The 21,909-nt window shown below is 37.2% G+C and overlaps 1 protein-coding gene across 1 annotated transcript in view; it reads left to right on the top strand.

The window, feature by feature from the left end:
• ADAMTS6 (ADAM metallopeptidase with thrombospondin type 1 motif 6) overlaps window positions 1-21,909 on the top strand; it is a 349,111-nt gene that overhangs the window by 217,767 nt on the left and 109,435 nt on the right. Inside the window, 1 exon segment of the mRNA XM_043970648.1 lies at window positions 17,225-17,332. Coding sequence (XP_043826583.1) covers window positions 17,225-17,332 — 108 coding nt within the window.

Below are 21,909 nucleotides of genomic sequence, written 5' to 3' on the forward strand. Positions count from 1 at the left end.
TTTGTATTTTTTCTTAAAGGCAATAGGGGGCCACTTTTTAAGCAGAAGAGTGACATGGTCAGATGGGTGCTTTACGAATATCACTTTGGCAGCTGTGTGGTAGATGGATTGGGGAGGGGAGAGCCTTGAAGCAGCTTGACCAGTTAAGAAGCTACACAATAATATATTGTGGGGTGCTAAAGGCCTGAACTAGGAAGTTGTGGTATAAAAGGAGAGAAAGAAGAAAGAGGAGCTGTGGAAGTATGGGACTTGTCAAGTGATTAGATATGAGGGATGAAGGAGAATGAAGAGGCAAGGATCACTGAGATTGTGAAACTGGGTGACTGGAAGGATGATAGTGTTCTTGCCAGGAATTGGGAAATGAGAAGCATTTGAAGGGAAAGATAATGAGTTCTGATTTGGAAATATTGAATTTGAAATGCTTATGGGATATCCAGTGGGAAATACTTAATTGGTAGTTGGTTCTGTGAGGATGATATAGGAGAGACTAAGGCTGGATAAAGAAATTTGAGAATAATTTACATAGAAATGATATTTGAACTCAAGGGAGCTGATTGTCATATTACTCTATTCTTTCTATTTGGATGACCCCTTATTGGTCTGTGAAAGTTAATAATATTTTGTTAATCATAGCTTATCTCTTGAAAGTTGAAATTTCTTTTTGTTTGTTTGTTTTTTGGGGGTTTTTTTGGTGAGGCAATTGGGGTTAAGTGACTTGCCCAGGGTCACACAGCTAGTAAGTGTCAAGAGTCTGAGGCCAGATTTTAACTCAGGTACTCCTGACTCCAGGGCCAGTGCTCTATCTACTGCACCACCTAGTTGCCCCTGAAAGTTGAAATTAATAGCCAAAATGATCTTTTGAGGTTATTTGTGGATTTCATTTAGCCATGGTTTCGCTCTTCTTTATTCTCAATGATAATAATCTCAAACTGTAGTTTGGAATGTTGCTTCTACCCTCATCTATGCACTTGTGTTAATTTTGATGTTTTTGTATATGTTGATCTGTATTGTCAACAAAATAGAAATCTAGGTATTCCTTGTGATTTTTTTCCTTCCTCAAATAAAGTAATACTTTAACTTATAGCTCCTGTCTCTTCATAAGTAAAATTGTCATTCACCTCAGTTGTAACTGTGAGTATTTATATTAGAAAATAAGGCTAGTCACATATGAAGGAACTGAAGCATTCTGTTTATATGTCTTCTGCTTTTCATTTTTTTCTTTTTCATTTCTTTAGACCTTGTGTTGATAAAGTGTATACTGTGTTCTTAGCTCTGAAATAAGATTAGAAGCCCTGTGTAGAGGAACATGCTCTTTACAAACAAATACATATTTCAACTGCATCCACACCAATTTATCAGAAAACTAGTTTCCTTAAACTCATATACTCTCCCAGAAATCCACATTAAAAAAGAAAAGGAAAAGTCTATTTACTAGCTCTGAAGAATATAGTATGTTGGGTCAAAAGTCCACTTTTTAATGAGCATCTAAATATATGCTAGACAATTGCTACCGTCTCGTAAGTAAATATGTGCTGGAAAAGCTGAATAGAACTGTATTTACACAGCTGTTGTAGCTGGTAGGTTTTCAGGGTTTAAAAATCTTTATAAATGTCATTTTAGAGAACAAACCATGGTATTTTTCATGGTGCCAGTTCTATCAGGTAACTAAGGTACACTTCAGATAATGGCCATGAAGAACAGGAAGTCAGCTGTATTCTGGTCAGCACAGTGCCTGGCATTGATACTGTTTAATAAGTCTTTTAATGTATCTGCCACCTGAATGTGGGTGCCAGGAAGGATCTGATATCCATCCTTCCAGTGGGGTAATCAGAGCAGCCTGGACTTCATCCAGCTTATTTTGACTAGGAATCCTCCCTGAAGTTGGGGATTCCAGTTTGGTTGCTCAGTCCTTTCATTCTACTCTGATCTAGTCCTCAATATAGTGTACAGGCAGGATTTCTAATGACAAGAGATGTGGTCCATGGGAACCACAACAGTGACCACACTTATCTACTCTCTGTCGCTTCCAACTTTTGGTCATTGTGTGGTCAGTACAGTGGCTGCCATGGACCACATTCATAGCCCTCAGAAATCCTGCTTGAATTCTTTACAGGAGTAGGTTTGTCATTTTTTATGCTGGTCAAATTTGAGAACTCATACCAATTTTTTTTTTATCATTTCTGTTTATGACAGTGTTCTTCATTATTGTACTAGAGTTCAATCTTGGCTGTGGTTCCCATGTGTTTCAGAATTCCAGTAGTAGGAGTAAAGTGATTATTGTTAATAACTAATCTATAAAATAATGCAATATGGTATGTTTAGAAATGGCCAAATAATAAATTCTTGCATTAACCTTGAACATTTTTTTCCCTGAAAAAATTCAGAGTGCTTCAGTGAAGTGTTTCATTCATTCATTTCTATAACTTATAGATGGCAAGGCTAGTGTACAAAAAACTTACTTTTTTTTCAAGGTCTCAAATGATTGGTGCAGCATGGTCTGAAACCTAAATCTCTTTCCCAGTCATGTGTTCTTTCCACTAGTTATAATTAATGTGCATAGTAAATTAAGGGTACCATATATTCCTTGTTTCAGGGGACAGTCCATGTTTTCATCCCTCTTTGCCCAGTGGAAGCTGACTCCCAGGGCTTTGTTTGTTTCTTTGTTTAGGAAATTCTCCAAGAAAACAAGCCCCTCTTCTATGCTAGCCATATCTGGAAGAGAAGGGGAAGACTAGAGTTTCCCTTGGGCCACAAAGAGATTTGGAATGTTCTGAGGTGTAAAAATATTTAAGTTGTCTAAAGCCCTTAATATTGGATTTAAATTTCTTTGTGATAGGTTGTATGAAAGAATTTCACTTTCTCATATGTTTAGAGTTAGGGTCTCTTCAAGACAGCATCTAAGTCCATGCCAACAACATGAAAAGTGGGGTATCACAGATTATAAAAGAAATATGCTAGGTTTATACTAGCTATGTCACTAAGTTTCATAAGGATCTTGGACTTACTAAATGAAGGGACCCACAAATAAAGTGATAGTATTAAGATCATAAATATGTCAAAAAATGTCTACTTCTTATAGATGTCAACTATTATAATACAGTCTACTATAGCCATATGATATTATATAGCATTGTACATATAAATATAATACAACTATAATGCATATGATATTAGCTAACATTAATACAGTACATAAAGGCTTGCAGAATGCTTTACATACATTATCTCATTTGAGCCTACCAATTCCTGAAGGTGTCTACATGACCCATCATCTCACTCTTTTCCCCCTTTTATTTTAATCTTTCTTTCCTTCTAAAAAAGAAGTGCAAAACTGAATCAAGCAAAAGCATCCCAAAACAATAAGCTGCATTAATAAATCTAAAATCAAGGGGCAGCTAGGTAGTGCAGTGGATAAAGCACTGGCCCTGGAACCAGTAGGACCTGAGTTCACATGTGACCTCAGACACTTGATACTTACTAGCTGTGTGACCCTGGGCAAGTCACTTAACCCCCATTGCCATGCCCCCCCAAAATAAATAAATAAAAATAAATCTAAAATCAGAAAGGATTTTAGTGCTAAGATAGTAACTACAATGCCTGTATACTATAAGGGGTCTAGACTATAGGTGATCTTACTGATTTTATTCCAAAGTGTAAAGTGAGCCTTAAGCACAATGGATGAATTCAGGGCTCAAGCTCAGCCTTAACTCTGAATTTCCTTGTTCTGTCAGTTTAAATCATGCCCCAAACGTTATTTCAAAATAGCTTTAGTGGTTCAATATATGTTAACAATAAACAGTGCATAGTTTACTGGTTAGCATCAAGACAGAGCTGGTCCACAGATAGACATAAGGCCCCAGACAAAACCTCAGAAATTTTATAGATCTTATTACTCTTGGCACATGGTTGACCTCACTGTGGTGCATTTTATTATCTGTGAAGTTTTTCACAGCCTGAGAGGACTTAGAACTAACACATAAACATTTTTTTGGTATATCGTGTTTTGCTTTTCCCTTCTTTATAGTAAGTATGGTTAGACAAAGTATTGCCCATGATTTGATACTGATCACCAAGTCCTTATCACATTCATATTGCCTTCATATTGCCCCTGGAGACAGCTTCTGGTGTCTAGCACTGTCTAGCAGTAAAAGAGTGGGACAGGCAAATGCTATATGAATACCAGTGTCTTCCATCCTTGTGTGTCAGATTTGGTGGTATGCCTCTCTCAAAGAGCCTGTGGGTCCAACCTTTGGTTTGTGAGGCACTTGGAGTCTTCCAAGAGATACATTCTTCCTTTGGAGTAGTTATCAGAAAAGTTAGAATGTAACTTGTGCCTTTAAGTGGATAAGCTTATGCGTTATTGAATTTGCCTTTCCAAGTGAATGTGAAACTCAGATCAAAGATCATAGATTTAGAGCCCTAAACTTTGTTTCTTTTCTCTATCCTCCTCTCCTCCCCATCACTGCCATGGTATTCCATGGGAAATTTTGGAACCGTCTGCTAAAATCAAGCCAAGGTACAACTCTAGATTGTTGCTTCTATTTTGTTATTGCTTCATTAAATAAATGAATGAATATACTCCTTCCTTCATTACAAGTAGTTCCTTCAATGCAATGCAAAATTAATCCTTTTAAAGAAGGTGAAGCCTTATCATATATGGAGCATTAATCCAAGCTTTCAGAAAAAAATTAGGCAATACACATAAATATCTCATTACATTGTCTATTTTATTGATATCAAAGTAATCAGTTCTGACATAGATTTATAATAAATGTTAAATTGTTTCATGTCTCTGAATCTGCTGTTACATTAGTTTGAATGAACACAATAAGGCATTTACTGCTTCCTAGGAAATTTTCTTATCATGTAGAAAATCTCCAGATTTCTAGAGTCCAGAGTCCATTCTGGAACAATTATAGACCATAATTTTGAAGACCATGTTACAAAACTCAAGACTTTTGTGAAGTTCTCCCCTCTTATTCCTTTGTAAATCTTAAAATGTTACATAAGTCCTAGCTATAATTACTACTTTATTAGCAGAAAATGTTTTTACAGGAGTAATTCTCTGCTGTAATACTTGCTTAATGATAGAGGTGACTCTAACACCAGCATTTATTTAGTTGAGGTTTGATGCTGGAATGAAATGAGGCACTTACAAGTCATTGAACAATTAACAAAAGGCAACTTTGCCCTAACAGCAAGGAAATGCAACAGGGATTCAGTGGCACTGAGCTACTCTAGACACAGTCTATTTCATTTCCATAATGGTAATTAGGGCAGGATATGGTGAAAGATGTAGTGGTTAACATGGTCATTAGAAATCTCTCAAGTCAGAGGGGCTCTTAGCACACAGGTGGGACCTTTTGTGCCCTCAGGGAACCCAGAAGCTGCATCAAGGAGACAGGGGCCAATAAGATTCTGGGACCATTTTGTCTCCTTCTAGGGAAAGCTAATCCCTGTTGCAGGAGGGAATGAGGAAGGGTGGACCTAAGCCGTGTTGTGAGGAAATGCTGATAGATGTTAGACCTCTCACATGCCACCCCTTGGTGGGAAGGTCTTGAGGATCTTCTAGAGGATCAGGTATCAGTAGCTTCTTCTAGACTGTACCTGAAATCCTGTGGGATTTCCCTACCTACTTATATTCCCCCAAACTTGACTGTATGAGTTGCACCCTGGGTTTTCTTAGAGTTGATTTCTCACCCCTAGTCTCTCCTATGGGCCACCATCTTCTAAGGACTCTGCCACAATGGCCACGTGTGTCTTGTTGAATACAGTGTCATTGATGTACTGTTGTACATGATGCCTTCACAGAGAGAGCTTTTTGAGATCTTTGCCTACCACATGTAACAGTATGAGGGAGTTCAGAGCCCTGGAAAGACAGTGAAGATATATTGTGTACTCTCCCAGGTGAAAACAAAATGCTCCTGACTAGTCTCAGCCATAGGCATAGAGAAAAAAGTATTAGCAAAGTTGATTAACCCCATACAATTAAGCCTAGACCTGGGCTACATGGTCTATAATATGGATGAGGTCAGGAGCAACCAGGTCAACTGTAAATAGGTAGGACTTTTTATGCCTGTAGGGTACCAGCATCAAGGAAACAGGCCTATTTATCTCCTTTTAGGAGAACCTAATCCCTGTTGTTGGAGGGAAGGAGGAGTGGTGGTGGTTGTTCCACTCACGTTCAACTCTTTGTGACCACATTTGGGGTTTTCTTGGCAGAGATACTGGAGTGGTTTGTCATTTCCTTCTCCAGATCATTTTACAGATGAGGAAACTGAGGCAAAAAGGGTTAAGTGGCTTGCCCAGTGTCACACAACTAGTATGTATCTGAGTCTGGATTTGAACTCAGGTCTTCCTGACTCCAAGCCAGACACTCTTTCCAATGCAACACCTAGCTGACTAACAAGGGGTAGACCTAACTGATTTTGTGGGGAAACACTAGTAGATATTAACCCTATCATACATATGTTGCTTTATTAGGTAAGATTTTGGTTTCTGTAACTTCAATCTTAAGATAAAGGAAAGCCAAAGTAGTCGATGGTAGACTTTGTATGAAATGTGCTAGAAATCAATGAAAAGAAAGCAGCTCTAATATAACTTTGAAAGCATAAAATTCTCTTTTATGCTATATATTGAATATGCCTATTGGTAATGCTATAGCATTCATGTTTTTTTTCCTTGATGTTTATTTGTACTAAATTAAACCTTCAGTCTTTGAGAATATAACACCTGGCCACCTAAAAAGAGTTCTGGGGTGCCTAACTTCTTTTTGAGGCTCAGTGTATATGTTCGAAGTCATCATTTATGTAGGTAATTGCTCAACCCCCATTCATTAAAACCCCAGTATCAGGGGGTTGCTAGGTGGTACAGTGGATAAAGCACCAGCCCTGGATTAAGGAGGACCTGAGTTCAAATCTGGCCTCAGACACTTGACACTTACTATCTGTGTGACCCTGGGCAAGTCACTTAACCCCAATTGCCTTACCAAAAAAAAAAAAAACCACAACACAACCCCCCCCCCAAAAAAACAAAAAAACAAAACAATATCAGACTATGCAACAATCACCAGTGTATCAACAAAAACATTTAATTAAAATATCAAAGTAACAATAAAGAAAACCACATAGGAATCAAGTAGTGGAGGCTTACTCTGCCCTCCATACACAGATGGCTGCACCCCTAAGAGGCTCCAGGAGGAGTATAATCTAATTCCATTCAGATACTCCCTAATTCCTTTATCATATAAGCAAAAGAAGACCCTTTAGAACTCATGTCCCCAGGGGTAAAAAGCTTAGTATTGTCTGTCTCCTGCAGATTTGTAAAAGCTTCTTGGGTGCAGACTGGAATCTGTTGTAGTTGTTCTGATAGGCTCCAGGAATATTGGATTTATGCAAGGCCTTGTGGGTTTGGGGACACCAGGCCATAACACTCCATGTATTTCCTGCTTTCTGTCCACTCTTACTGGAGTTTGAATTTTTATCTCAAGGAAGCTCAGAAATACCCTAGGAATGTGTGGCCTGTGAGGCCAATCACCTTTGCAGCCTGCTTGCTGTCTCTTACTTCCTTTTCTTTTCTCTGTGACTCTCTCTTCTTTTTTCTTTTCCAGATTTCTGCTACCTAGTCTACAAACAGGCAGAAGGCCTATGAGAGTCTGAGCTCCTGGGGCCTCTTCCAATAAATAGCATTTCTCCTTCCTCCTTATTGTGGTCCTGAAGTTATGCTGGAGAGCTCCTAGTTAGGGAAGAGGCAATGCCTGCTCTTATTACAAGAGTTTCCCATGTCTACTTGCTGCCATTCTTGTTAAAATAATATATCGCTGGCTTTAATTTATACATTAACTAAATAAGAATTAAATGGTCTCTTACAAATGAATGCATTGCATTTATTCTAGGATCTAAATAATGATATCTATTTAGGAGAAGACCTCAGAGATTAAGTATTACAGTGATATATGTAAATATGTGGCTATAACCCAAGTCAGAGACTGAGAAATTGATGTGAGAGTTGTGGGTCTAAAGATGCTAGCTGGACACAGGAGTGAATGAGAGGAAGAGGGAGTTTGTTTAGCAACTTAAAAAGTGAGAATCTGAGAGACAGCATAGTACAGTGGATAGAGAGCCAGATTTGAGTTGGGAAGATCTGGGTTCAATTCCTGCCTTTAATAAATACTGGATGTTTGACACTGAATAAATTAGTTAACTTCCTTGTTCCAGGTAGCTTTCTAAAACTGCTTCTGGTGGATCTGCATTGGTAGAAGGAGTTTGGTTACTATGAAGTTCTCTCTATAAATGAAATCATAGGTCTAGACCATAGGTGACCAGAGCCAGATTGAAATGTAATTGGGAAATATTTAACCAAATAAATAAAAATACAATAAAACATAGATAATATCATTTTAAAATTAAATCAATACACAACCTGCAGGTATGCTTGTGTATGGATTAGTGGCACCCCTTTCTGTTTCAGTTTGTCACCACTGGTCTAGATGAAAAAAGGGAGTTTCCAAGAAGAATTATCTTCAACAAGAACAAGAGGTAATCCTTTAAATTCCTACTCTTCCAGACCCCTAGGATAATGAACTCAGAATGGTAGAGTGGTAAGAACATAGGACTTGACATTAGAAAATCTGATTTTTAATTACAGCTCCAAAATTTGTTACCTGTATAATTTGGGACAAGTCACTTTATCCAAGAAGAGTAGACTAAAGGCTTTTCTAGCCTTTACTCCTAGAATCTGGCTTGGAATACCCCTTTCATAAAGAGAACTTTGGAGAAGAAAGCAGCAGAATGACTAAAACTTTTGCAAATGGCATTTATGAAAAGGAAATTAAAAGGAATTGAGTATGTTTAGCTTGTAAATTAGAAAGATGAGCAATAATTTTTTAAAAAGCATAAAACTAAGGAACATTTGTTATGCTGTGGAGATTGGGGTCAAATTATTCTCCACTTGTACTGATGGCAAGTTAAAAAAACAGTAGTCTTAAATGGCGATTGGAAGTGTGGATTACTGAATACTAGGAAGATGACTTTGATGATGATGAGTGAAGCTTAGTTATCTGGAAGTACAGCAGACACTCATGAGGCAGATTCCACTACTTATCAACAGGGAAGCTTTGACCACCTCCATTTCCAAATTGTGCTGATTTGTCCTTCCTTTGGCAGCCTTGTGGCTCCCCACTCTTGGGAGCTCACCATATTGGTGTTAGACACTTGATTGGCTTTAGCCCTACTGCAACTTAACTCCTGAGTTTAAGCAATCCATCAGCCTTAGAATCCCCTGTACCAGTGATTACCAGCTTGTGCTACTATGCCCAGCTAGATTACTAAATACCAGGAAAAAAAAATGTCCAGATTGGGAAAATTATTAAATGCTGGAATGTTTTTAATGGCATGATTATAAAATTATTCTCCTTTATGATCTCTTACATAGTATAATGTTCACTGATTTGGGTATAGACAGGCAAGGTAATGAATCAGAGGTATTGACTGTCCTTTTACCAGAATTCCTTCATGAATAAAGACACATTCAGAAATTGTAGAATCAAGCCTGCCAGGTAGGGAAAGTTAGATTGATTTTTGTTTGTTTTTCCTCTGTAACTAGATGTGGTTCAGTTAAAACAAAAGCATCTTACTATATCTTCTATTGATAATGGATCCATAGCCCATTAACTGTTAAACAGTGTCAGTGTTCTCAAGATGGTCTTCAGATTTTTTACACCCTTAGTTTGTACCTGGGTTGGTGGTGTTTTGGGTTTTTGGTTGGTTTGTTGTTTTATTTTTTTTTTAAAGGAAACACTTCCATTTGTTTTCTTTGCTAGTGAGTACTTATTAAACTGACCCAGGTTGAACTCTGGGTTAGGGCTCAGACTCTCTTTCCTTGCACAATAGGATTAAAATCTATTTAAGGCCCCTGGAGGATACATTATCCCTTTTCATCTGATAGTTACTAAACACCTGGAGTGAGGCCATCCGGTCACCATGTGTTGGTTCTTGATTTTTGTTTTGTGTGATGAAATGGTGAGTAACCTTTTTAATGAGGACTCTCCTCCTGACCTTTCCAGGGCCCTGTTCTCCTGGGTTTTCAGGCAGTTTTATTGGAGACAGCTGTTGAGGGATGTTACTGATAAGATAATGAGAGCAAAGAGAGCCTCTCAAATCCAGAATCAAGGACCCTGAATAGCATAAGGGTTGTCCCGGGGCAGATACCTTTGAGCATGATTATATCTCTTTTATGACCTCTACCTTTAAAAACCCCCAACAGTCTAGCAATAAAGAAGTCATTATATCCTCAGACACCTAACTTGGTTTTCCTATTGATATAATAGTTGTAAAAGTTATTCTGGGCTTCTGATTTTACCAGGAAGGCAGAATTGACTTCTTTACTTTCTTTGCCTTCATTGTTTATTTTCTTAATTTTAAAATGGTAAACTTCATAATCACCCCAAAATTATAAAATAAACATACAAAAATAAAGAGTAAGATCTCACGTGTACCTCTTAGCAGCTAAGAAGGGAGAACCAAATTAATTAAAACAACAAAAACCAAAAGATTCATTTCTTTTTTAATGTGTAACTCCAGGGAAAGAGAAGCAGGGGAAAAGAAGTTAGAATTTTTTAAGAATTCTGGCAGATACATTTTAATTTTGTTGAGAACAGTTTTTATGTCAAATGAAAATTTCTGCTGTTGGGACCAGTGAGGCCCTTGTTAGCATCTTTGCAGTTATAGTCTACATATCTGCAAAATCTATTGAAGAATTCTATTTTCTTTTTGTTGTTTATAATTATAAGGTATGATGTATATAAAATGTTGTGATGATTATACAAATAAAAGAGTAATAGCATCTAATTACTGCTATTATGTGCCAACTGTGTCATTGGCTCAAATCCAGTAGATTGATGATCTGGATGTGATAGTCCTCATTTAAACTCAAATGAACATTTACGAATTCCTTATTTCCTTGCAGATAGTGGACATAAAGTATGTTGGCTTTTGAAATCCAGACATGAGATGTGAAATTAGGAAGCTTCACATAAAATAGTCTTTCTTTGATGTTGGCTTTGGTGTGGCATCTGTGGTATGATGAGAAAAGAAAAAAAACTCACTCATCTGGAATCGGAAGATTTGGGTCTAGTCCGAACTCTTCCACTTATTAACCATGTGGCCTTGTGGAAATCTAGTGTCATAGAAGTGACATCAGATGGGAACCAAAAGAACTAGATTTAAATTCTGGCTCCACTACTTATTGTCTGTATGACCTTAGACAAATTAGTTCACTTCCCTGGGAAACTAGATGATTGGTAAGGTCACTTCCAGCTCTAAATATTATGAGCCTAAGTCACTTAGTATCTCTCTCTGCCTTAGCATCCTCATTTGTAAAATGGGGATAATAATACTATAACTACACAGGATTGGGTATAAAAATGTGACAGTGTCTCTAAAGCATTATATAAATGCCTGCCGTAATAACAACAACAACAATAATAATAATAAAAGGGATACTGAATTCAAACAGCTATAAGGGATGGGGACTGGACTTGTGATTTCCCTGAAATAGGATTTTCCTGGGAAAAGGAAATGCCTTCAGACAATACAGGTTTGCACTTTCTTTTCAAGTTATATTTGTAGAAGTCCTTGACCATTTTTGTATGTCACTGAACCCTTTGGCAATCTGATGAAGCCTATAGATCCCTTCTCAGAATAATAGCCTTTAAAAATTCATAATTAAGGGGAAATTCTAAATTTCAGTTAGAGTTTAGTAAAAATAAAGCTGTAATTTTTTTTCTTCATGTAAGTTAACAGATCCCACTGAAATCCATTCACAGAACCCTTGGGGTAGGGAGCCCATAGATACTTGATTAAGAACCCCTGTCTTAGACAGTTGCCTAGAACACACAGCTGATGTATATTCTTGGCTCTTAGGCCAGCTCTCTACCTGTTTTGCCATTCTGCCTTTCATAGTTGTGAGATAATTTTTTTTTTATTTTGGTGACAAGATAATTTTTATTTGCATTCATCTTCTTCCAAGTTACAGAAAAATGCTACAGAGCCTAATCTGGATTTAGAACCCCTAGAGAGGCATGCAGGTTGCGTAGAGTACTATTTTATGCACAATTAACATAATTAAGTTGTCATCAATCATTTTTTTTTTACTGGGCTCATGACTTATTGTTGGATTCTGTTTTTGTCAATGAGAATCTAGCCCAAAATGAAAAGAGGAAAACCAGACCAACTTCCATTTTGTTTAGTTATTCAAATGTTTTCTTTTACTTAGCAATGCTAGGAACCAAATGGCATGTAAAATAGGGGAAAGCAAGGGCCTTTGAAACTGAAGAATTCTTACATACAAAGTAAGCTATTCATCTTCTTTACTCACATAAATATAACTACTAGCAGGGTCAGGTTTGGTGTTGACTAACCCCATTCTCCCTTGGCCACAATTTATCCTCACACCATGCATCCTGTTCAGGTCATAAGTCACAGAACCTCACTGGAAATATTGAAGAAAGGTCATAGAGCTGGAAGAGAATTATTACTTTGCAGATAAAGAAACTGAGGCCCACAGAGAATAAGTGATTTTCCCAAGGTTATATAGTCAGTGAATAGCAGAATCAGAACTAGAAATTATGTCCTCTTGACTATTCTTTTTGCTAGGAGATTTTTTTTTAAGAGACAGGAAAAAAAAGAAACCAAAGATGAGTGAGAAATTACTACAGTTATCCTTGAAGAATAATCATTTAGATTGTAACTACTGCTGATGTCATTACCTCGAATATATTGGAAGATGAACAAGATTTTAGCAGTTTCCTTCCTTCCTTCCTTCTGTCCGTCCTTCCTTCTTTCTTTCCTTCCTTTCCCCCTTCCTTTTTTTTTTAAACTGGGCTCATGCCATTCTGCCTTCCAATACTGCCTTTGTCATAGTTTTAAAAAATATTAATGAACTTTAAAAATAAAATTGGCATTATATATAGCATCTTTAATATTGAAGTTTGATATCTAAACAATACCATGGTGGTTTCAGGATTATATGACTGAAAATGAGTTCTTTAGCTTCATCAGAAAGTCTCAGGCAGGAAGAGGCAGACCCAGCCTTTCTCATAGCAATCTTCTTCAAACTAGAACTGATCATCTCTAATGGGTCCAAATGATAACTTGTTAGCTTGATAGCATTTGTATCAACAAGTCTAAACCTCTGTCGAGCTATAAGTCATTAAAATCTTCAGGGTTGTTGTTTTTTATCACCAAATACATTTTTCTGGATAGACTTGACATTGTGATGGGTATTCAACATATGAAATGAGCAAATCTCTTAGAAGGCAGAGGTGTCAGGATCTTATTCTAGGATTGTATAACTAGAACTCTTAGGAATTCAGGACATCTCTGGAGTGTACCCCCTTCATTTTGCCAATGGGGAAACTGAGGCCCAGAGTAAAGTGCCTTGCCCAAGTTCACACATGTAGGAAGTAGCAAAGTCAAAGTCCTCTAGCTCCAGAATCAGTGCTCCTTCCATTGTATGACATAGCTTCAAATTTTTATTCTGTTGTTGTTGAGTCATTTCAGTCATGTCTGACTCGTCGTGACCCCATATGGAGTTTTCTTGGCAGCAATACTGAAGTGGTTTGCCATTTCCTCCTTCAGTTCATTTTATAGATGAGGAAACTGAGGCAAACAGGATTAGGTGACTTGCATAGGGTCACACAGATATTAAGTATCTGGGGCAGGATTTGAACTCTTGAAGATGGCTTCCTGATTCTAAGATTTAAAATTTTAATTTTATTGAAGCATAAAAGATCTTTTGGGATACAGAAAAATTCAGGCAAGAGGAATCCCATGAGAAGGTGCCCTTTTATCAGTTTCTTAGAGATCAGCAAAGTCAAGAGAGGTTTAAAATTCTTCCTGAAATTGCTGAGTTTGTTGGTTGTTGTTATTGTTTTGTTTGTGTGTGTGTTTGTTTTGGCAAACCAGTATTATTGAAGCAAGGTATCCTTCAAAGAATCATGCTGTTTCTTTTTGTGAAGAAGCTCTTTTTTCTTATTGCAAAGGCAAATTCACCTTTTCCTCAGAAAATGTTTTTAATAATCTTAGTGTCATAAATTTAGAGCTGGTGGGGACCTTAGAGGTCATTTAGTGTAGCCCCTTCTTATAGCTGAGGAAACTGAGGATCAGATAGGTTGACTGGTTTGCACAAGTACAAACAACTAGAGCTGAACTTAGGACTTCTAACATCAAAACCAATGTTATTTAGCCTACATTACCCTACCTTAAATAGCTAGCATTTATATAGCACTACAAGTTTTGTAAAGCACTTTACAAATATTCATTCATTTTATACTTATAGCAACCCTAGGTAGAGGCTGCTATTATTATCCTCATTTTTGCAAATGAGGAAACTGAGACAGACAGATTTACCCAGAGTCACACAAATAATAAATGTCTCAGGTCAAATTTGAACTCAGGACTTCCTGACTTCTGGATCAGCACTCTATGCTGTACCACTTTGATGGCATCTTCATTTTGTCAAGACAGAAAGGCCAATTTTTAGCTTTACAGTTCTGCAAATCCTCAGTTCCATATTTTTTTATCCCAAGAGTTATTTTCTGCTACATAGATCTTCAGACCTCTATTTATAAAGAATTAAAAAAAAATAGAACTTAATGCTCTAGTAGAAGGTACTTCAATCTGCCAAGAATTAGCAGTCAGCTGAGGTACCACCTGACACCTATCAGATTGGCTAATATGATAAAAAAGGAAAATAATAAATGTTGGAGAAGCTGTGGAAAAATTGGAACACTAAGGCATTGTTGGTGGAGCTATGAATTGATCCAACCATTCTGGAGAGCAGTTTGGAACTATGCCCAAAGGGCTATAAAGCTTTGCATACCCTTTGACCCAGCAATACCACTATTAGGTCTTTTTCCCAAAGAGATCATAAAAAAGGGAAAAGGACCCACATGTACAAAATTACATATAGCTGCTCTTTTGTGGTGGCAAGGAATTGGAAATTGAGGGGTTGCCCATCAATTGGGGAATGGCTGAACAAGTTGTGGTATATGAATGTAACGGAATACTATTGGGCTGTAAGAAACGATGAGCAGGTGGATTTCAGAGAAACCTGGAAGGACTTGCATGAACTGATGATGAGTGAGATGAGTAGAAACAGGAGAACGTTGTACAAAGTATCAACAACATTGTGTGTTGATCAACTGTGATAGACTTGATTCTTCTCAGCAATACAATGGTCCAAGATAGTTCCAAAGGACTCATGATGGAAAATGCTCTCCAAATCCAGAAGAAAAAAAAGAACTGTTGAATCTAGATGCAAATCGAACCATAATATTTCTATTGTTTTTGTTGTTGTTTTTCTTTTTTGAGGTTTTTCCTTTTTGCTCTGATTCTTCTCTCATAATATAACTAATGCAGAAATATGTTTAATGTGATTGTACATATATAACTTAAATCAGATTACTTGGTTTCTTGGGGAGGGGGAAGGGAGGGGAGGAAGGGAGAAAAATTTGAAACTAGAAATCTTATAAAAACAAATGTTGAAAAGTATCTCTACATATAACTGGAAAATAAAATATTTCTATGGGAAAAAAAAGAATTAGCAGAGTCAGAAAGGCTTGATCCCTTTTTCAATTGGAAGCACTTTTTCAAGATCTATCTTTATACTGAGCATTTCCTGGATCTTGTTGGTTGTGGGCTCAGAGTTCTTTAGGAGAATGGTTTCTTTCCTGGAGGACTTTCAGAGGACAGGACTTTTACTATTTTGTGTGTGTGCCTCTGAACCTGAGGCCTTACTAAGTACACCAGCCTTCTTCAGTGTTCAATTTTCTACCATCTTTGTTTCTTCAAGATGGTTTAGACATGTGAATCAGGGCCATGTGCCTCTCAATTTCACAAAATCCGTTTCTCTGTTGGCCAGGTGATGACAGCTCCAGGACTTTTGCGGCCATTTTCATTAACATTTTTCTGCTTCTTCTAGAGCGATTTTCTGATGCCTAGGACTCACTGTGAATAATTTGGCCTGCTCCTGTGTGAATATGAACTTAATAAAACTACTAGTTGTATTAATACAACTACTTTCCTCTATTCCCTCTCCTTTCCCCCCTCTAAATAGTGTTTACAGTAATTTGCTCTGATTTGCTGCACCCTAGAAATGCTTTGCTAAAAGGGAAATTTAATCAATGGCCTTATTATGTTTATATTATATACTTCATAAATTTTGCAAATTTTGTTTCTGCGAAGTTCATAAAAAGTTTTTCTGATGTTATTTCAAGCAAAATTACAGATATAAGTACGATAAAAAATATAGCTTTCAGTTAAAAATTACTTATTAGACATAAGTGGTGTGCATAGCACTAGGTAGGATCTGGAGGATTTAGATTTAGATACACAATTTAGATAAGACAGATCCCTGCCCTCTTGGAGTTTATGATTTAATAAACATTCAATGTTGAACTAGTCACATATCAAAATATTATAAATATATATAAAATATTATATTGCAGAACCATTTCATTATAATAGCACATTGTGGCTGACTGTATTAACACAAATATTTTTAAAAGTAAAAATGATGATGAAATAAGGGTGCAAACCCCATAATTATTTATTTACAGAAACAAAAATAAACCCTTGAAAAATTAATGTCTTCTTCAGTGTTTAGGTTTTATTCTTCCTTTCATTCAATTTGCTTGGCAGTACCTTGAAAGAGTGTATTTTAGAATGTGATGGATTAATATAGTGTGAACAAAATGAAATCTTTTACATTTCCTATTTCAGAAGTGCTGTAAAGTTTTGGTGCTGAGGTAGGGTAATGAGAAGTCATAACAAAGAGTGAGAGACATCTCCAAAAAATACCTAAAAGACATCAGTCACAGCAATGGCATGGAAAAGGAGCACTTAATTCTCAGATTGTGTCCTTGGATTGGTGGATTGGTGGTAGTTTTGGCAAACTAATTAATACTGCCAGATTCTCTTCAGAAAGTTCTCAGACTTGTTTTGGCTTTGAAATGACTCCAAAATAGTTTCCAATTTTCCTACTTCCTTTAAATTCACACATTAAAAGCCTGCCTGTTCCTATTGTGTGTGTGTGTGTGTATGTGTGTGTGTGTGTGTGGTTTCCAGAACAAATTTGAATGTGTCTATGCCTGTGTTTAATGTGGAAGACTGGAAACAATTTTAGTCTGTAATTCTGATCAACTTGCTTTTGCCTTCTTTCCTAGGAAGTGTGTAGAGAGCTCTGGTGCCTCAGCAAAAGTAATCGCTGTGTTACCAACAGTATTCCGGCTGCAGAGGGGACACTGTGCCAAACTGGGAGCATTGAAAAAGGGGTAAGTCAAATAACTTCCTCTTATATTATTGGTGCAAATTAGAAGCAAAAGGTAAAGTTCTTGAGTGCAGACCATTAATCCATTAAAGCCCCATGTTCACTAATTATTATTGTTATTGTTAATATTGTTATTATCATTACTTTGAAAAAATGCATGTGTTCCTGAATTTTGTCAGTTAACATATGGATCATATCTTAGTACCTATTTTTAAAGCATTATTTGTGGAATTATAGTGATTATCTGTTTCAGTTTCCCTTTAAAAATATAGCTTATCTGAAGGCATGAGTGTGAATTGTCTATTGAAAAAAAGGATAACCTTTTAAAATTATTTAGTAATGTAATCTCTAATTTTTTTTTACTTTAAAAATTCCAGGAAGTTTGTGTTACCAGAAAGAGGATTTGATAATAGCTGTAGTTTTAAAAGCCACAAGGTACCTAGACATAGGATCTGAAATTACTTTAGTTCTATGTGTCCAATTTCAAAGGATTGGTTTCCACTGATGAGCAATAGCTTTTCCTTCCTGCTTACTGTGGGAATTGCTGCCTTTGTAAATGCTGCGTCCCTATAGCCATCTCTAGAATTTACTGCTGCAGACTAAATTTATACGAACAATGACTACTGTCATCTGTTCTCAGTTTTGACTCCTGCCATGTTTGCTGGGCTGGTTTCAACAAAGATTACACTGCATTTCAACTTACCGTCTGATGTTAAAATACAGAGAATGAAAGCTTTTGGGCAGCTGTCACACTTTATTAATCCTTGCTGACGGCTTCATTCAGGACCCATGACCTAGTACCATGTTGATGGCTTTTCCATGCTGAGTTTGGAAATGTTGGTAAACTATGCTAAATACATGAATTGATGGGGTCATTTTTTAAAGGATAAAAGATCCTTTTTTAAAAAACTTGTAGTTAGCCAATAAAAATATGGAGACCTTCACATGCTACCAAAAATTCATAGGTTTTTTTTTTTCCACTGGAGTAGTAGAAAATATTAGGAACCTCACTCTTAAAACAACAGTCTAGGTTTATTTTGGATCTAACAGCCCTTGTCAATGACAAGTAGCAATTTACATCAATCTGTAGTTAGGAGAATTGTACAACCATAAGGAAGAAAAGTCACGGCAAGAAGGTATAGCAACAGCTTCATTTGCCATCAATTGTTAATTACTCACCCTATAGTTTCTAATAGACTATAAATACCATCACCACTGATGCCTTCATTAGACCTGCTAGCTCCTTAGGCTATGGATTTAAATAATCGATTTCTCTAAGTACTTTTTGGAGAAATGAGCAATCATTAGTGGCCATACGGCTCAGCACTCATCATGGGTTTAAAACATAATGGCATCATTTCTAATTTATGCTTCATCATTAGTAGCCATGGCAAGACATTGTGTATGTGAATGTGCATGCAGGGGGTGGGGGGTGTATGAAGCAGACGGTGTGGTATAGTTGTAGAGCCCATAAAATTCTTTTAGTCAGTCAGTCAGCAAGCATTTATTAAGTGCTTACTATGTGCCAGGTACTGTACTTAGCAATGGGGAAACAAAGAAAGGCAAAAATAAGCTTTGCCTTTAAGAAGCCTGCATTCTAACAGAAACATATAAATAACTAGGTGCATACAAGATGCATGCTCTAAGAAGGAAGATAATCATTGAAGGGAAGGTTCTAGCAGCTGCAGGGATCAGGAAAAGACTCCTGTAAAATGTGGGATTCCAAGCTGAATTTTGAAGGAAACCAGTGAAACAGAGAGACAGAGGCAGAGAGGGAGAACATTGCAGAGGCTTGAGGGACACACCTTTGCTTTCCTTGCAAAGGCAGAGATGGGAGATAAAGCATTGTGTGTAAGAAACAGCAAATAGGCTGATGTGTCTAAATTATAGAATTTGTGGAAGGGAGCAAAGTATAAGAAGACTGGAGAAGTGGGACAGAGCCAGGTTGTGAAGAGTTTTAAATGCCAAACAGGGGTGCTTATATATGAGGATCGAGTCAAGTTAACAAGAATTCATTAAACTTCTCTTATACAGCAGACAGGATGCTAGCCTCACTTAAATCCAGTTCACTTGCAAGGCAAGACATGATGTCATTGGTCGTCTTCAAGATCGAAGGAGGAAAAACAATTGCTAGGTTACAAAGGGGAAAAGGGGCAGCTGGGTGGCACAGTGGATAAAGCACTGGCCCTGGATTCAGGAGGACCTGAGTTCAAATCCGACCTCAGACACTTGACACTTACTAGCTGTGTGACCCTGGGCAAGTCACTTAACCCTCATTCCCCCCCCCCAAAAAAAACCAAACCAAACCAAGCAAGCAAACAAACAAACAAACAAAAACAACAAAGAAAGAGGAAAAGATAATAATCCTTCCTTGAGAGGAGGTTTACATTCTAATAGGAGAGAAACTTAATCTGGAGGTGATGGGGAGCTGTGAGGGCCAGAAATATTGAAAAGTACCTACCTCCTACAGGGCCTTGCACATAGTAGGTGCTCAATAAATTGTTCATGGAATGAATATTAAATTTGTTTAGCTTAACTGGTAGAGAGAAGTGCAATAATTGCCATGGAGTAAGAATGGGATGTAAATCTCAGAGGCAAAAAAGAAACTCCAGTATCTTTTACAAGAAAACCCCAAAAGGGGTCATGAAGACTCAGGTATGTCTGAAAAACAACTAAACAACTAGAAGCTGGTCCTCAATAGGTTGCTTTCAGTGGCTTTTGAGATTTCGAAATCTTCTGAAGAACTTCCAGTCTGTATGTATCTAGAACATAAAACCAAACAGAGACTTGAGGGCTAGTCAGAGAGCATATTACTGCATCTTTACTAATTGCATTTATCATCTGAGAGGCAGCAAGGTGGAACAGTAGATAGAGCATTAGACATGGAATCAGGGAGACTTGAGTTCAAGTCTGGCCTCAGACATTTTCTAGTTGTGTGACTCTGGGCAAGTCACTTTACCTCTGCTTTAGTTTCCTCATTTGGAAAATGGGGATAACAATAGCAACTACCTACCAGGGTTGTTATGTGGACAAAAGATAAAATGAGTTAATATTTGTAAAATGCTTTGTAGACCTGAAAGTACTAGATATAAATGCTAGCTATGATTATTCATTTATTATTATTATCTTTTGTGTGGATTGCTGTTTTCTATTGTTGTTGAGTGTTGTTTTCTTCTTGAAAATGTGCCTGCTGCTGTCAGACAGTTTTCTCAGCATGTATCAGTTTAGGGCTATCATATCCAACCAGGATTAAAAGTTTTGGCTTTGGTTGGAACCACCACAGGCAGATATAATTCTGGGTCAATTTGATCACTCCTTAAAAATATAGATTAAGAATTAGCTGGCATTTATGTCAACATGTTTCTTCTGATTTTGCTTTTAAATTTCAGGAGATAGAATTCACAGAGAGGAAAGGGAATTTTAAGTCCTCACTGTAATGTGTGATATGAAACTGTGAGTGAAATGGACCAAGTGTTAGAGATGATACTCTAATGCCAATATTCCAGCCCATACCTGTACCAAGGAGTATCCTGGTAAATGTTTAACAACCAGCTCTGTGAGGGCTGAGGGTGGGAAGTAGGCAGGACACATTTCAAAGAATAACCTGCATCGTTAACACTTTCTCTATCACTCTCTTAAATCTGGACAGTTAACAAAACAATAAATTGGGGTCTGATTTATAGTTTACTGATTTCTGAGATATAAATCCTGATGGTGAAAATTTAACAATTGACTCTTTCAAGCCTATACAATCTGTCTCCGGGACACTTATGTGTATATTCCCTGTTGTGGAGCATCAGGCTAATAGTTCTCATTTTCACAGGGAGGTTTTCACATGGATACAAGACTGGATTTATATCATAGATCAGACTATGGGATATTGGGCACCTGAGTTGGTCTTTCTGTGCTTAATAGCCCATTTTGAAAAGGGGGGGAAATATCAGTGCTTCCCATTACTTTTATTCAAAACTAATTTTTGTTGATAGTATGATTTATCTTGCAAAATTATTTCCATAGACCAAACATTTCCATAGGCTGAGGTTTTCTAATGACCCTAAAACTAAAAATAATGGGTTTCCAAAAGTTCAGAGTACCAACATCTAAGTACCCCGTCTAAGAAACACGAGTGGAACTCTCATGACCTCTGATCCTAGGCCCCTGAGCTGCAAAACAACCATCATCAGATAGAACATGAAAGAACTTATAGCCTGTCTAGCCAAAAGGATAAAACTAAAACTGCTCATAGTTCAGAATAAATCTTTACTTAAAAAAAAAAAAGTGGGAGAAATATTACTGGCGTGATAGCACAGACACATCCAGAGGGTTGGATGGACGATGATCTCGTCAAGCTCTGGCTGCAGAAGATATGGGATGTATGCCCGGGGGCGCAGTTCCACAAATGTTCCATGCAAGTGTGGGATCTGTTCCATGCACATTTAACAGATGGAGTAAGAAATATGGCCAAAAAATTAAAAACTGATCTTTGCGTGAGTCCTGGGGGGTCTGACATCGCTATTACAGCCATTGGAAGGCTGCCTGAACAAGCCATTCAAGGATCGAATAAGAACCATATGGTCTGAA

This window comes from Dromiciops gliroides, chromosome 1, assembly GCF_019393635.1.
Source record: "Dromiciops gliroides isolate mDroGli1 chromosome 1, mDroGli1.pri, whole genome shotgun sequence".
NCBI lineage: Eukaryota > Metazoa > Chordata > Mammalia > Microbiotheria > Microbiotheriidae > Dromiciops > Dromiciops gliroides.